At 43.8% G+C, this 17,559-nt stretch overlaps 1 protein-coding gene across 1 annotated transcript; it reads left to right on the top strand.

Moving 5' to 3' along the window:
- Positions 1-2,498: 2,498 nt before the first annotated feature.
- LOC311308597 (primary amine oxidase, liver isozyme-like) lies at positions 2,499-7,559 on the top strand (the record flags this gene model as incomplete). Its single annotated transcript, XM_084437579.1, has 4 exons — positions 2,499-4,047; positions 4,308-4,593; positions 6,461-6,593; positions 6,784-7,559. The coding sequence occupies 4 exons, from the start codon at positions 2,499-2,501 to the stop codon at positions 7,069-7,071; spliced, it is 2,256 nt and encodes a 751-aa protein (XP_084293705.1). The 3' UTR covers positions 7,072-7,559.
- Between the last annotated feature and the right edge of the window lie 10,000 nt (positions 7,560-17,559).

Raw genomic sequence — 17,559 nt, 5'->3', positions numbered from 1 at the left:
CAATCGGGAGTCGCCAATACCGTTGCACACTAACACTAGAGGGCAGGCATGAGGAAAGCATGGTCGGGCTTCAGACAGCTTGCTTCTATCTCTGGTTTACATCTCATGCTGAGAACAGACACACAGACACGTCACGTAGGCTATAGAAGCAGCTGCCACGCTTAAAAAAAAAACAACTAATGGGAGTGGTAGTCAAAAGGAAGAAATGTAGGCCTACAGATGACATAGACATCCGTACATGATTTACATGGCGTATTTTAATTATGGCTGTCAATCTATTAAAACAATTCATCGAGTTAATCGCAATTATAGGCTGTGATTAATAATGTTTAATCTCACATTTAAAATACTAGTATATCATTTTGGGGAGTTAGGCCAATACATGGTGTTAGAATAAAGAAATGCATGACAAAGTGGTTAGTAGCCTTCAGGTTCAGGTACTGGAATGTTGTTTTTACTGAACTTGTTTGTTTCGGTGGAAAAACATGATATGCGCACGCAACTCTTTTATCTAAACTTCCATCTGGAAGCTTTTTGAAACGAAATTCACCATGCCGAATGTCAACGTCTGTTGAAAGTCCAATGAAACCAACTCTACGTCGGACCATTGTAGGCTATCTAAGCGCAACCTGCTCAGCGAGTCCTTTGACACCCAGATAACTCATCAGCGTTCCACATCCCTTTGACAAACACTCGCGTTTGGAATTACGGGAGGAAGTTGGGGTCTTATTTTGTAATATGCTTAATTTGCGGTAATTATTTTTAAGTTTCCAGATTAATGGCGAGCGTTAACGCGTTAACGTTGACAGCTCTAATTTGAATATGTTCATTATCAATATCAATGTAATGATGTAGGCTAGGCCTACTATGTGATTCCCTTTAACGGTTGGGCCCATGGAGTGTAAGGCCCAGTTCACTAATACTAAATAACAGGAATTGTCTGTGGCGGAGAGGAGAGTCTCGCGGCTGGACTGTCAAACGTTAAATTATTCATTAAAAAATATAATTCAAATTCATAAAATTATTCATCCATATCCCCATAGGATCAAGAAAACAGCGGGCGACAGGACATAAAAGATGAACATGTCTTTGACCTTATGAGTTGTTAGAGGGATAGCTGTCTTTGACCTTATGAGTTGTTAGAGGGATAACTATCATTTTAAGCTTTACGAGAGCTTTACGAGTGTGTGAGGTTCCCAGACAACTGGCAAAAATTAAATTTATAGGCAAAGAAAAAAAACACCTGGCCAATATTTATTTGAACTGTAGGTTGTCTTCCAGGAGGGCGTCCATGAACTTATAAATTGTGTTCCAATACTAATCCTTTTTTTTTTCTTCTAATGAACGATTCACAGAATTATACAGCTCCCCTCTGGGTGAACTATAAGAAGGAGAGCTTGCGCAAGCTGCAGGTAGCTTACAATCAACCTGACCTTCAAATTGATGTGCAGACTTGACCGCTCTCTGAATGACATCATTGAACTGATGACAGATCCTGGCCGTAGCTCTGTCAGGTACTTGTCTACCATCCAGGAACACTGGCTTGAGTGCCTCTTTTAGCCTTCGTGCCTGTTATGTGCTTCTTATTGTATATATATATATTTTTCATTTTTTATTTTTTAATATTTATATGTAATGTAGTACTGTCTTTACTATGTGGGCTACGAGCCTGTTATAAAGTTTATATATATATAGTCTATTGTATGTTGTAGTATATTTTTATACTGTATTATACTGTATTACATCAATACATTTGTATTACTCTCATGTAGTAATCATTTTATTAAGAATAATTAATAAACTTCACTTTAGGTGGAACTGTGTTAACTTAAGGAGTTACAGGTTAGTTACAACAGATGTCCAGTCCTCAGTCAGCATTCCTTTCTCTGGGTCAATAAGAAGGCATCTTTGAAGTCAGTTAGCCCACAGTTGTAACATGATCCCAGGAAGAACCCAAGCAGCCCCATTGTCCGAGGAAGGGGGGCAAGAGCTCAGCTGATGCAAAGACCAGCTGACACATTGACCATTTAGAATACTAGTTGACCGTTTGTGACCATATTAGTATTCCTTGTATGCAAATTTGTTTGTCATGTGATCCTTGGCCTGAAGCCAGATATAAGCTCGCCACCTGAGAAAGTAGTATTGCCGAAGATTCGACCCCTGTGGTAGGCATGCTCAATAAAGTGATGATTCGACGTTTTTGGCCTCCTTGAAGTTCTGTTCCACAAGAAGATTGTGCATTTGAAATACACTGCAATGTTGCGCGTAAAACGTTACGCACGAATGTGTGTTGATTCCAAAAGCAACTGGATGAAATCCTGGCGATTTGATAACTACAGTCAAGGTTTGGCAGCACACTGAATGAAGGGACTGTAGCAGGGTGGGACCAAGGGACGGGTGGGGCTTCTCACAATCCCGTAGACCTCGCGCGCATCGGCTCATTCCCATCCATCGTTTCCTCCAGAGCTCGAGCTCCCATTGCGTAATGGTCGCTCAGAATGAATTCATTACTAAAATGGACAGCGATCATCTTCTGCCTCTTTTCAGTGATACTGAACATCGTGCTACTGTGCACCAATTCAAGTAAGGTGCCAAAATGCTCTGTGGTCCCGCTCGAGGCTAAGCACAACGAAAAGAGCGCCGTCTTCGCCGACTTGACAGCCGAGGAGTATCTCCAAGTGCGCGACTACATGCTTAATTTGAAGGGCTTTGATATTTCGAACCGTCAATTGACCGAGCCCTCCAAAAACTTCCTCTTCTTAATAGACCTTTCTTTGCCAAAGAAAACGGACGTACTGGGCTACCTGGATAACAGCAGGCCTAGGCCGGTGAGAGAGGCGACTGCGGTGGTGTTCCACGGCACCCTGGGGCGCATCAAAGAGTATGTAGTGGGACCTCTCCCAAACCCGACCTACCATCGCGATGTTACCGTGGAGAAGTACAAGAAAGAGCTGCCCATCAACGCGCGCACAGTCACAATTGGAGAATATGCACTTCTCTTCCAGTTTATATACAAGGAGGTATTTGCGAAAGTTAGTAAAATCATGAAAGAAAGTTTTGATGCCAGCAAAGAGAAGACATTGAATGCGTTCGAGGGAATGCCCCGAGGTGTCCAGTCAGGCGACAGAAACACATGGGTGTCTTTCTTCAGGGATTTGAGCGGGATTTACATTCATCCTGTAGGATTTGAAGTTCTGATCAACCACAAAAGCACAAACGCATCCAACTGGAAAGTTGAGAGGGTCCTTTACAACGGTGAATACTTCGACACATTGGAGGACTTAAAACAACAGTACGAGTCGGGGACAGTGAAGAAAATTATCTATAAACCTCTTCCGAATTATGCATCATTGAAACCTAAAAATAAACCAACAGGGTTGAGCCCCCAGCAATATTACGCACAAGGCAAACGCTTTAGCGTCAAGAATAATCATGTGATATATCTTCACTGGAGCTTTGCGTTTGGTATGAGTTCACTCACCGGTATGAAAGTTTTTGACATTCGTTTCAGAGGGGAGAGAATAGCGTATGAGCTCAGTGTACAGGAGGCAATGTCGGTGTATGGTTCGGTCACGCCAGGGATGATCCTGACGAAGTTTCTTGACACCAGTATCGGGATAGGGCGCTTTGCCCACGAGCTTGTCCGAGGAGTAGATTGTCCATATGAGGCAGCATACATTGACACTCATCGATACATCGACATCAGCGCCCCCCACCGATTCAAGAATTCGATATGTATTTTTGAGCATAATACCGGACGCCCACTAAGAAGACATTTCTCAGACTTTTTCCACAATAGTTATGGAGGCATGGTTAACAGCGCCTTAGTGTTCAGGACAATTACAGCCATAGGAAACTATGATTACCTGTGGGACTTTATTTTTTACCAGAGCGGTTCAGTGGAAGCCAAGGTGCATGCCACTGGTTACATCTCGTCTTCTTTCAAGGTGGCTGGTAGTTTGAAATACGGCCACCAGGTGGCGGAAAACACCATTGGAAACATCCACACCCACTTCATTCATTTCAAAGTTGACCTGGACGTAGGAGGTGAGTGTCTAAAGTTAGCTTCACTTTTATTGTCGATTAAAATAAATGAGAGCAATGGTCTCTAAACAGTCAATCTCTTATCTGGAACCCGACAACCAGAAGTTTATTTTATTATGAAATGAGGCAAACTCTCTCTTCAGTCATCCACTACCATTATACAATTTATGAAGGCCCTCTAGATATGATCATTCTCCTTGACCTGTTCTTGTGAATACAGTTTAATGCGGTTTAGTAGTTTGAAGAGTTTCTCTGCTCCTCAGGAGTAAACAATGTGTTCCAGACCAAGGACATGAGGTATGTGAACGTGTCGTTACCTTGGAAGCCGGAGCGCTTCGCCATGGTCCCACAGCTGGTGGAGGCGCAGCTGAAGACGGAGCAGGAAGCGGCTCTACGCTACGGAGCCAAGACGCCACGCTACCTCCACATCGCCAGCAACAAAACCAACCGCTGGGGCCACCAGCGCTCCTACCGCCTCCAGGTGGTCAGCTTCACCGGGGAACACCTCCCAGAGACGGAGCCAGAGGAGAGGGCCATGTCCTGGGCTAGGTGAGGTCCCTCTTTCCTCTGGATGTCTTTACTGTTAAAACGTGAGTTTTTTTAGGATAGATGGGACATATTTCATCTGGTAACCTGATGCGCCAGATGGTTTGCTTCGCATAACCATCTGGGAACTGGGAATCTTTGTAAATGGGCAGGTACTTTCAAAAATAGCCGTCAGGTGATTGGACGAACCATCTGTCTATCACTGTCTATCACACGTGAACGTCAACCGCTCGTCGCATCACACCTAAGCCCGCCCAGTGTAGCTGTTTGTATTTCCTCTTAGAACGCTAGATTGTTTTCCGATCTGGCACAAACCGATCTAGTCTAGATAGTGTAGGACAGTGAACTTGTAGGAGCTGCAGACTGGGAAGGTTTGTCCGGATGACAACACATCATCTCAAGCTTAGTTTGGACAAGACTGAGCTGCTGTTCCTCCAGGGGAAGGGTTGCCCTCAACTGGCTTCACCATTGAAGACACAGTGGTGATGCCGACTCGGACTGCAAGGAATGTAGGTGTGACACTGGACGACCCACCAACTGTCGTTCTCCGCACATATCACATCCGTCACACGGTCCTGCAGATTCATCCTCTACAACATCAGGAGGATTCGCCCTTTCCTCACTGATGAAACGGTGCAGGTGCTCATCCAGGCCCTGGTCATCTCCCGCCTGGACTACTGCAACTCCCTCCTTGCTGGGGCTCCGGCGTCAGCCATTAAACCCCTGGAACTTGTCCAGAAAGCTGCTGCTCGCCTGGTGTTCAACCACCCCCAAGTTCTCCCACACAACTTCCCTTCTCTGTTCCCTACACTGGCTCTCTGTAGCAGCTCACATCCAGTTTAAAGCTCTGGTACTAGCCTATAGGGCAATGAAAGGAACAGCCCCCTCCACCTCCAGGCCATGGTCAAACCCTATACCCCCTCCCGACCACTACGGTCTGCTAGCTCGGGGCGATTGGTTGTCCCGTCACTCCGAGGCCCCTGCGGTCGATCGACACGGTCACGGCTCTTCTCTGTCCGGGCCCCACAGTGGTGGAATGAGCTGTCCACTAACATCAGGACAACAGAGTCGCTGCCCATCATTCGCCGCAGGCTCAAAACTCATCTTTTCAAGAAGTACAACCACGATTCTCCCTCTTAAGCACCTATTGTATTTTAGATTGCTATTCTTGCACTTTGCTTTCAGCACTAGATTATGCTTTTAGTCACTTGTTTTAGAAAGGAGATTATGGCAAGTAGTAGTACATTGGCTTTTCCTATGTTAAATGCAATCATTGCAAGTTGAATTGGATAAAAGCTAAATGATTGTAATGTAATGTAATGTAAAACTTTGAAGAAGTTGTGGGGATGGGAATGATGTGTGGGTGTGTTGGTGAGTGAGGGTCTATGTACGTACAGTATGTTGAATGTGATTGTGTTGTATCGTACTGCATGCATGTTCTGTGTTGGACCACCTCGAAAACGAGATGGCTTCATCTCAAGGGGCTATTCGCTTAAAGGACAGGTTCGGAATTTAGCATTATAAGCCATGTTATAAAGTTAATTACGATCATATACAACGGCGAATATCAACATTTCGTCAAACGGTGCACTCTTGAAATATAACCCGTCGACAAAATCCCTCAGAAACACCATAAACTCTCGTTTTCAAAGACAGGAAACTCACCGAGTGGTCACTGGTGTCCGTTGAAGTATGTTTCTGATCTTTGTTTTTTGGGGGGGAGAAGTTGAAAAGCATCTGACTCACTACAGAATCCATTTGGAAATCAAAGGCTATTTCCTCCACATCTTCTCCACACTCAGGAAGAACCTTCACAATCCTGTTTTTCTGTCTGAGGTGGCACATTTTTATGTTGTATTGTCTACCACAGGTATAAAGTGGCCATCACTAAGCACAAGGACTCTGAGCAGACCAGCAGCAGCTTGTACAGTCAGAACGACATGTGGTCTCCAGTAGTTGACTTCAGCAAGTACATAGAGGACAACGAAAACATAGAGAATGAGGTTTGTCTTTCATAGTCTCTACACACATGCGCGCACACACACACACACACACACACACACACACACACACACACACACTCTCTCTCTCTCTCTCTCTCTCTCTCTCTCTCTCTCTCTCTCTCTCTCTCTCTCTCTCTCTCTCTCTCTCTCTCACACACACACGTAGTTTTCTTTTTCTGTTACTTCCCAGGACCTGGTTGCCTGGGTAACCACTGGTTTCCTTCACATCCCTCATGCTGAGGACATCCCTAACACGGTCACCGTGGGCAACGGGGGCGGAGTCATCCTGAGGCCTCACAACTACTTTGACGAGGACCCGTCCATCCACTCTCCGGACGGGGTTTATATCGCGCCTGGCTCCGAGCAGAGCTGTGAGTACAACAAGATGGCCTGCTTGGCTGAGGACACCTGCAGCCCTGTCCTCGAACCCTTCACCTACCACGGCTTTGAGGGGACCATGAAGTTTGAGGAGGAGTGAGACCATACAAACTGCCAGATCTGTCAGTGGGTTCAATTTGGGATTTGAAGCTCCCTGACTCCAAGGCAGTGTGCTTGATTTTATCTTTATCTCACATAAATGAGGATAGTCAATTTCAGAATGCACAGGTAATAACATAGTAGGTAATAACATAGTGATGTCTTAATTTGTCTACAATAACACTAATATAATTACTCTGCAATTAATGTGTAGCAACATGCTCCTGACTAGCTACATAGATACAAAAACATTAATGTAAAGTTTTAATGTGGAGAGAACTTCTCTCTAACACCTACTGTTAACGAGCTAGCGTTATGCCTTCTACCTACTGACTACTTTTTTTGTACTGAGCGTTTGCTATTCATTTGATGATTACCACATACTTGGATGTTGATTGATTATTTTGTTTTGCATATATATTTTGTACTTAAAGTATACACACAATACACACAGAGTGTTTTTTCTTTAAATAAAATAACGGAGACTGTTGAAAAGGGCCGGAACAGCCGTTGTTGTTTTTATACGTCTTTTAAGAAGCTCCCTATGGTGTCCAGAGAAAGTAGTGAACAGAAATCAGACCCAAGAGGCCCACACACACACACACACACACACACACACACACACACACACACACCCTCACCCTGACCTTCCAATCTAACGCACCATGGGAACAGAACGCACTAAATAGAATGGGACAGACATCTGCACTTGCAGTATTTTGTGTGTGTGAAGCTGAACTCTTTTTTGGTTTGTTTGTGGAATCCAAGCCTTGAGCCGGGCTTGGATTCCACAAACCAACCACTCGCTACCTACTCAAGGACTCACAAGGACCCAGTTTCACTCAGTTACACTCACCCCCCTAAACTCACTCCACATCCACAGGGCATCCGGGTCACGGCACCAGTGTAACCCTTATGTTGCCTGCCCATAGCTAAAAGCTGACCCGGGCCTTGAGCATGTTTTTGAGCATGTTATACAAGGCTAGCGCTGGTGAACTCAGTCAAACCATGATGATTGGTGGAAAATCATAATCTATTGGTTTGTTAATCAAACACATTATTCAAACAAAATTTTGCTGCCGCCTTTACTTCCTACAGAGCCTTGAAGGACTGGTTTGGTATTTAGCATTATAAGCCATGTTATAAGGTTGTTTATGATCATATACAACCGCCCATATTAAAGTTCCGACAAACATGGCACTCTCTAGGTATGACGTGTCACTGCTAACACACACAACGGATCAATAGATGCATCTAGAAAATCGCTCCAAAACACCATCAACTCTCGTTTTCAAAAGACAGTAATCTCCGTCCGTTAATTTATCATTTAGAATATTTAATAATAACATTTAGAAACTTCCGCTTGAACTTTGGGAGGACTTGACTGAGTTTAGAGGGTACCGTAGAAGAAGAAGAGCTGCTTCCGGGTCACAGTTCTACAACAACAACAACAACAACAACAACAACAACAGTGGAGAAGCCAAGGATTGCTTTGCAATGGTTTGCTGGTATTTCATTGATAGTGTCAGGTAGAAGTGTTTGTTGATCAAAACAAATATGGAACGCAGATGAATCTAAACATCTCCTGCTTTGTTGTCAATGGATATAATTCATAAATATGAAACGAAACAACATTTTTATGTCAGGACACCAGTGACCACTCGGTGAGTTTCTGTCTTTGAAAACGAGTTTTATGGTGTTTTGGAGTGATTTTCTATGCACCCATTGATCCATTGTGTGTGTTAGCAGCGACAGGTCATATCTCAAGAGTGCAAGGTTTGATATTTTAAACTTTGATATGGGCCGTATTATATGATCATAGATAACCTTATAACATGGCTTATAATGCTAAATACTGAACCAGTCCTTTAAGAAGGCCCACCTGTGACCTAGGATACTGGTGGACTTCCAGCACTGTACCGTTAAGAGCATACTCAACCGCATCCTAGTGTGTTATGGCAACTGTTCTGTATCAGACCGTAAAACATCCAAACCGCCCAACAGATCGCCGGCACCCAGTTTCCCAGTATTTCTAAGGGTTATTGCAAGCGCTGCTCCCACCCAAACCATGGACTTTTCACCCTCCTCTCATCTGGCAGGCGTTACAGGTGCTTCCGCTCCCACAATGACCGGCTCAGGAAGAGCTGGTTTCCTGAAGCTGGGATCCTACTGAACTCCACGCTGCCACTTTAATAGCATCATTGCACTCATTACTGTTCTGTTCACATACCTTAACCAACACGTTATTGCACAGAATATACTATTCTGTTTCCACTTCTCCTCTGTATGTATATATATATATATATATATATATATATATATTGTAATATATATATATATATATATATATTATTATTTATAATTTATTTATAACTGTACAGTCCAAGATATAGCCGTCTGCACTTGTCTAAATAATACTATATTGTTGCACTTTTGGTTAGACGCTGACGGCATTTCATTGGCTTTGTACCCATACTCTGCACAATAAAATTCAATCTGATTTAATCTATTCTGGTGTCCTGGAATCATGGCACTGAGAAAGAAACTTCATGCAGCAAAACAAATTCCTCTTTATCTTTGAGCACCATTTTGTTATTTAGTGTTGCACAACTCTGGACATTCATAAGAGTGTCTGTTTCTACGCATTGAGACATTTTGTAACATCTTGGCAGTGGCCATGCGTATGTCAGTCGCCTAACCCTGAAAACAACCTTCTCTCATTGGTCATTTTAAATGTTTCGGAGAATGTTTGTGCAGCCCAGATGTTGTTAACTTTATGCAGAACAGTCCAAATCCAGGAATGAGGAATTGCAAACTGTCAAACTGTCTCTATCTCTCTCTCTCTCTCTCTCTCTCTCTCTCTCTCTCTCTCCCTCTCTCTCACAAATATATATATATATATATATATATTTATATATATATATATATGCTGTAGCTGTCTCTCTCTCACTCTCTCTCTCTCTCTGTGTCTCTCTCTCTCACACACACACAAACACACTTACACACTCGCACACGTCTGCTTTCACTTACAGAGTTTCATTTGGCTTGGCTTGGGTGATAAGATTTAAAGCTGATTTTAAAGAACACCCTCCCTCCCACAGGAACTGCATTCCACAGATTCCTAATTCTGTCTCTGACCCTGTGTGACCCCAACCAGAGAGTACATACAGTACAGTACTGTAACTGCATCGGTGTAGATGTTTATTTTTTATATTTTTTTTACCCCAGTACATTTCTACCCCAGATGCTAAACTGCTAGCTCACACTAGTCCCCTCACTGAACCTTACCAAAAACACATTAGTCCTCTAATCATAGATCATGTGACCTCTGAAAGAGATGGATTAAATCAGCCATACACACACACAGGCCTGAACGTCCTGCATGTATCCAACTCTCTTTTCTCTGAGATGTGCACTAGCGATGTAAGCAAAATGAATAAGAGTCAAATGGTTACACTAATAAACGGAGAGCACTGTAGAAAAGGGGGAATTATGATGCAAGGTCAGCTGGTATTGAATTAAAGTAGTGGTGAAAAAGCAAGAATCTTTAGACGTTCAATCTAATTGATCTTACTTATCAGTATCAATTAGCTGGCGAAAAATAGAGAACCGTTTAAACACCATTAGTGTCAGCTGCAAAAAAAAAACACTTAGTTGCAACTTGAAACATGTGGACTAAAACTACCTCTAAATACCTCCCGATCTTGAGATTTAACAGGGTAAACAGCCCTGTGATGAGTTGGCTTGGGAATATATACAGTGATGGGGGCTTCCGTGTTGGTTATTTCTAGAATGAATCCCACTGTCATAACAAAACTCTATCTCTGGGATGGATGGCAAAGACTATACGACCTCCAGAGCTCACACGCTACGATTGACCCTGGCTTGTCTATTCTCAAGGCCTGGGCAGTTCAGCAGCCCCGGCCATCCAAATACACAAGCCCCCACGATTTTAAAAGCACACAAACTGGCGCGTGTTCTTTCAGACCAATCTAATGTTTTTTAAATCCAGGAGTAACTACTAAATTGAGGTTCACAGTTTATCTCGGTGATAGAGGACATGGAGGGGAGAGTAGGAACAACAATGTATTCAGATACGTCGTCTGCAGCCGCTCAAACTATCGGCAGGCTCACGTCGAAAACAATGGGAGGGGAAGGATGGAAGAGGGTGATGACATCGATGACAGTCGTGCTTAAGTTTACACGTAGCCTCCCCATCTGCCCATCTGTTCACTCTGCGCTAAGCATTCGGAGTGCATGAGAGCAGACTTCATAAACTATGTGGACTTTACTATAAACAAGACCTCATCTTCATCGCTGGCCTGTATTGTGCCACAGGAGAACCTCCCTGTTGAAGACAGTTATTTACAGAGCAGATGTATTGCGGCCTATGTATGGCGTGAGACTCCCCTGTGTTTGACAGAGTGCTGGAGGTTCCTCAAAGCACGCGGCCCCTGACTGATGGGAGACTGGAAAGCAGCTGAGTCCAACCTGCCTCTCTAGGATTTTTTAATCTGCACGCTGTCAGTGATGGAAGTTTTTTCCACGCAGGACAACATGGTCCATCAAAAGGTCATCAGCGTTCACCCCCCCAGGCCTTGAGAGGAACAATCAGAGGAAAAGCAAGTGTGTGTGCCTTGCGTGTGCGCGTGCATGTGTGTGTGTGTGTTTCTGTGTGCGTATGTGTGCCTCTGATGAAAATTGACATTCTTGACAAACAAAGTAACTCTCAAGTGGATAAACTGCTCACTTTCATTGCTACCCATGCTGCTTTAGCACGTTAGCTTCTGCACGACATTATGCTCTTAGTCACTTATTTGGAAATGAGATGCATCTATGAGTTCTGGCGAGTAGTAGGGCTATTACACTGACTGCGGTAAATGCAATTATTGTAAGTGGCTTTTGATAAAAGCGTAAATGTAATGTAATGTTATGCTGCTACCACAAAACCTGTCACTTTATCCTGGCCACTGATGGTACCTGTATTGAAGAAGATTGGGGCTACAGGTGTATCTGTAACACTTATGTTTTTTGCTATATAGAATTGATAGAGGCTTGTGTGCCTAAAATAGTTAAAGGGGTAGTTCAGAATTTTGGACCTCATAATGTTGTTGATTGATGGAGATCATTTCCAGCTGATTCCATGCTGTCTCTCGTTCGGGCGTTCACGGCATGTAATCGAACCCAAATGGCAAGCAAATGAAATATGAGGACAGTCTGTCGGGGGCTCATTTGAGTTTTGTACACCATATTTTTTGAAGTCCAACTATCAATGAACCCATTCATTTGTTTGGACCTATATGGCTCTCTCTGTAAATAGGGAGGCGGAGCGATACATAACTAGGGGGTGGCTGTAGCTCAGTTGGTAGAGAGGGTCGTTCAATGATTGAAGGGTCAGTGGTTCGAATCCCAGCTCTGACTGTCCACATGTCGAAGTGTCCTTGAGCAAGACACCTAACCCCAAATTGCTCCCAGTGAGCAGGTTAGCACCTTGCATGGCAGCTGCCGCCATTAGTGTGTGTGAATCGATGAATGAGAGGCCATTGTAAAGCGCTTTGAGTGCCGCTAAGGTGGAAAAGCGCTATATAAGTGCAGTTCATTTACCATTTACCATAACTAGCCTGCAGATTTATGCTACCTATCGAGCGGTGCTACCTAGCGGTTTTGCACATGTGTGTATATAACTCTTGAGGAGAAAAACAGCATTATGACATCTTAATTCATGTTTGTGATTAAACACAGGTGTAAGTGTACTGTAAGAATATGGGGAGCATATTTTGATAACATCTTTATGTTTTTATTTTTCGGGGACCTTCAATATCAACCAATATCCTCATCAAATAATGCTCCCTCTACAAAATAATTTTATATTTCACCACTACTCATTACATGTATATGGTAAGAATATGGAGAGCATAATTTAATACTCTATTATGACATCTTCATGTACGATTTAAAGGGTAGCATATTTCGATGCTGGTGGAGATACGAAGACAGCTGATGGTGATGATAGCACGTTCAAGTGTTTTGATAGGAAGGATAGAAGGGAAACCAGTTTTTGACGACGAGAGATAGTTTCTTTAGGAGAGGGGTGACTGTCAATCTTGAAAGCAGAGGGAAAGCATCCTGATACAAGAGATGCCTCTCTTTCTCCCTCCTACCTTCTAACCAGGTCCAATGGACACCCCATTGTCGCCCGCAGACCACCCTGAGTTCGATAGATACCCCCGTGTCAGCTGTGGATGTTGTAGTATTTAGTTAACACACACACACACACGTACACACAGACACACATCAGTCCACATCTGGCTTAGGCCTGGACCTGGGCCCAGTCCCCCTTCCCCTCAACCCGGGTCTGTATCCTTTTCCTACCCCCACCCTACCCCCGACCCCTGCCTCTACCTGGACCCAGGCACACTCACACTCACGCTCACACACACACACAAGACATACTCCAGTCTTGGGCTCGGATCTCCTCCCCCTCACCCTAACCCGAGTCGGTATCCTTTTCCTACCCCCACCCTACCCCAACCCCTGCCTCTATCTGGGCCCAGGCACAGTCACGCACACACAGACATACACCAGTGTTTGCCATACCTCTCCCATGATGCTCTTACACTTGCTCTTGAAAATTTAATTTAATGTAATTTATTGCTCTATAAATGTTCTTAGCCGTTAGACAAATATATTCCAGGATCTTGCTCCAGGTTGCCTGTTTTTATATCTGTGTTGCTTTTATGGCTCGGTGTGCTACTAACCCTGTTCTGCCTTCATCTGGTCTACATTCACGCAGACACAGACATACACCAGTATTTGCCATGTCTTTCCTATGATGTTTTTAGCCTCTCTTACTCTGAAAATGTAATTTAATGTATGTATAATTTTATAAATGTTCTTAGCTGGTAGACAAACATACTCCAGGAGCTTGCTCGATCGCCTTGTTGAGAGGGGTCAGGGAAGAATTTTTACAGCTCACTTATCTGGCCCCTGGGTGATACTGTTTTTTTGCTTCCCTCTGGAATATGTAGGGGTGGGTCGTATGCCCACCTCCCTTGTTCTCTGTAAAGCGCATTGTGTTGCCTCTACACAAATAAAGCTTTGATTGATTGATTGATTGATTGATTGATTGATTGATTGATTGATTGATTGATTGATTGATTGATTGATTGATTGATTGAGATGCGTTGATGAGGTGGGTTAGGAAGGGGAGGAGTTCAGGCGCAACAGACTGAAGGAGAGTCAAGGGGACAGTTTCTAGAGAGCACATGGGGGGGCTAGATGTAACAAGGTTGAGGACCTCGTTAGGGGAGAGGGGAGGAAGATAGGATAAGATGGGATATGGAGTGGGGGGGGGGGGCAAAGAGGGAGAGAGGGTGATGGTGGGGAGGCGGGGGGTGGAGGGGTGTGGTTGGTGCATGGAGTGTCGACCGGGGGAGATAGAGGGTCTGACATTGTTAACTTTCTTGTCAGAGAAGTTGGCGAGATCGTCAGGAAGAAGGGAGTAGGGGTAGAGGGAGGGGTTAGAGTAGTGAAGAGAAAGTTTCCTAGGATTGGAAGCAGAGGTTAGAATGATATAGTGGAAGGAAGCAGCTTTAGCAGAGGATAGGGAGGAGGAGAAAGTGGAAATAAGAGATTAGAAGTTAAGAAGGTCCTCTGAGTTTGCCTTTTATCCATTTACACTCAGCCATTCCCAGGCTCTGTCTATAGTAAAGCAAGCACAAATAAACCAACTTGGACTTGCTAGAACCAGAGAGGGAATCAGAAGACCATATCATTTCTTGGGTAATCGCAGTTACACAGGAATAAACAAGAGGCCCTTGTTTAAACAAGGTCCAAGTAGACATTCATAGCAAAAAGAAACTCGGTCTAAAGTGGCTTTCACAACAAGGTAATTTGATACTGATAACATCGGGGTTGTTAGTTGAATTCCCATTTGAGACACACCACGCAGATGCAGGAGGCAATAAGGAGCGCTAATCAGGGCAAAGGGAGCCCAGATAGCAAGCGGATCTGGGCCATATACAGGCCAGATCTGGCCCTTGACCCGGCCCATATATGGCCCAGAATCATTACACATCCGCTTGCTATCTGGGGATGTGGAGGTCATGTAGAGGGGTGGGTTGTTAGTTGATAATTATGTTTTAGCTCCCAAGAGAATATCATAGTTTGTGGAGCAACCAGACCACGTGTCACCATGGAAACTTGTGTCCCTCGTTACAGGTGTAGAGCAGCCAGGTGCACTAGGCTAGAAGAGCAGAGAGATAAACACTCACATCTCCTCGCCAAATAGGGCAGGTGCTGAGCCGAACGTAAACCAGACTGTGACCAGCAACAAAAAAACGATCGCACACCGCTGGGCTCCAGTATCAAAATACTCGGATAGAAGTACACAAGACGGAATCTTCCATCTCTCTCTCTCTCTCTCTCTCTCTCTCTCTCTCTCTCTTTCTCTCTCTCTCTCTCTCTCTCTCTCTCTCTCTCTACCTCCCCATCTTCTGCTCCCCACCAACCAGAACTAGAACTCTAGGATTATTGCATTGAATTGAAACCTCTCTTTTTCAATGCCGCCCTGATTACAATAAAAAAACACATACAAAATAGGAACATGATGCAACAAAACGCCATCAAATCATAAATACGAAGTCATAAGATCCTAAGAACCTTCAACCTCTCCAGCGAGACAAGTTGGTCAAGCTTTAAGGAGTCCTGCAGCCTGTTCCACCTATCAGGACAGACTTTCCTGCATCCCAGATAGCAAATAATAATTCAATGTTGATTTAACAATGTTGGCTATCTGGGTAGTCAAAGACAGATAGCATTGTCGATTGCACAATGGTTTTCTTGCTAACAGTGGAACAACAGGACGTACTGCTTCTGGTGAGGTATTCCACGTGGGTCTATCCAGCCAAATACCCCGGTATTTCTATTTCTATTTGCATCCCCTGTGCAGTGTGAATACTGTACCTATACTGGCATCAGTTCCATGAGACCTTGAAAATAACATACATTTTGTCTTGTGGGAATTTAGGACAAGCTTATAGCCAGTAAGAGACAGCTGGAAAGCATCAAAAGCAGACTGCAGATTTGCAGCGGCCGTTCTATGAGTGGATCCTGCACTGTAAAGTATACCCACCTCCCTTGTTCTCTGTAAAGCGCATTGTGTTGCCTCTGGGTATGAAATGCGCTATACAAATAAAGCTTTGATTGATTGATTGATAAAGGACTGTCATCCACATAATAATGGACAGAACAGTGTGGGATGGGCTGCAAATACCAATGACTGTGAGGTGAACATCACCTCCCAGATCAATATCTAAAACAACATATTCTAAATTCTTAGGAACAGAGGAGGCAGCCAGTTCTCTAGGTGGTCTTTAACATAGATCATAACCCCACCTCTTTTTGACTTCCTATCGATTCTAAATATCTTGTAACCAGCCTTGGCAATGTTTGAATTAGACACTTTCCCCGAGAGCCAAGATTCCATCAGGACAAATATGTCTGGGGAGGCTTCGTCACTCAACACATTAATAAAATCTATTTTCGCTAACAAACTCCTAATGTTTAAGTGCAGTAGTTTTAAATCAAATCAAATCAAATCAAATCAAACTTTATTTATATAGCGCATTTCATACACAGAGGTGTCATAGAAATTGCAGTTTCACTCTACCTCCCTCAACCTTTCACATGCCAAACACCCCTGTCCCCTACCTTTTATAATGATAAACACCGCTGTCATGGTTTTATCATTACAACACGAAGGCATCTCCGGGGGGGGGAGGACACACCCCAGACTTTCAGTCTGGCCTAGAGTAACCTTCCATTGTTCTATTGTCCCTACCTGAAACCAATTCAAGATTTACTGCCCTTTCTAATATCACGTGTCTGAACTCTTGACCACTATTGATGATGTCTGCCATTTATTATGACCTGTACAGATGGGTTAGCCAATCAAATCTCTCGAAGCGTCATACCTGTGTATTGCTTGAATATAAGACCGCGCAACACCTTTCTGTTTCACTTCTGTTGGATGAACCACTCACGTGCGTTATCCTGAAGTCCTTGCGCTCGTATGTTTTCTAAATAAATCAGACTTAACCTCTTTAAGCGAACCTTGGCAAATCCGTTACTTTCGATCAGATTTATTTCCACTACAGAGGCAACACGATGAGCTTTACAGAGAACAAGGGAGGTGGGCAGAGGTCCCACCCCTACATACTCCAGAGGGAAGCAAAAAAACAGTTTCTCCCAGGGGGCAGAAAAGTGAGCTGTAAAAGTACTTCCCTGACCTCTCTCAACGAGACGATCGAGCAAGCTCCTGGAAAATGTTTGTCTATTGGCTAAGAACATTTACAAAGCAGTAAACATGGGCTAGATACTTCATAAGAGAGACATAACTAACAGGAGAGTGCACAAATAGTTACAGAGAAGTTGCCTACATGGTAGGCCATAGCTATCCCTTTAGTCTCTAATATGATATTTGAGTGAA

Source organism: Borostomias antarcticus, assembly GCF_949987555.1.
Source record: "Borostomias antarcticus genome assembly, chromosome: 5".
Classification (NCBI taxonomy): domain Eukaryota; kingdom Metazoa; phylum Chordata; class Actinopteri; order Stomiiformes; family Stomiidae; genus Borostomias; species Borostomias antarcticus.
Note: the sequence above shows the minus strand (reverse complement) of the source record. Positions and strands in the feature narration are given on the sequence as shown.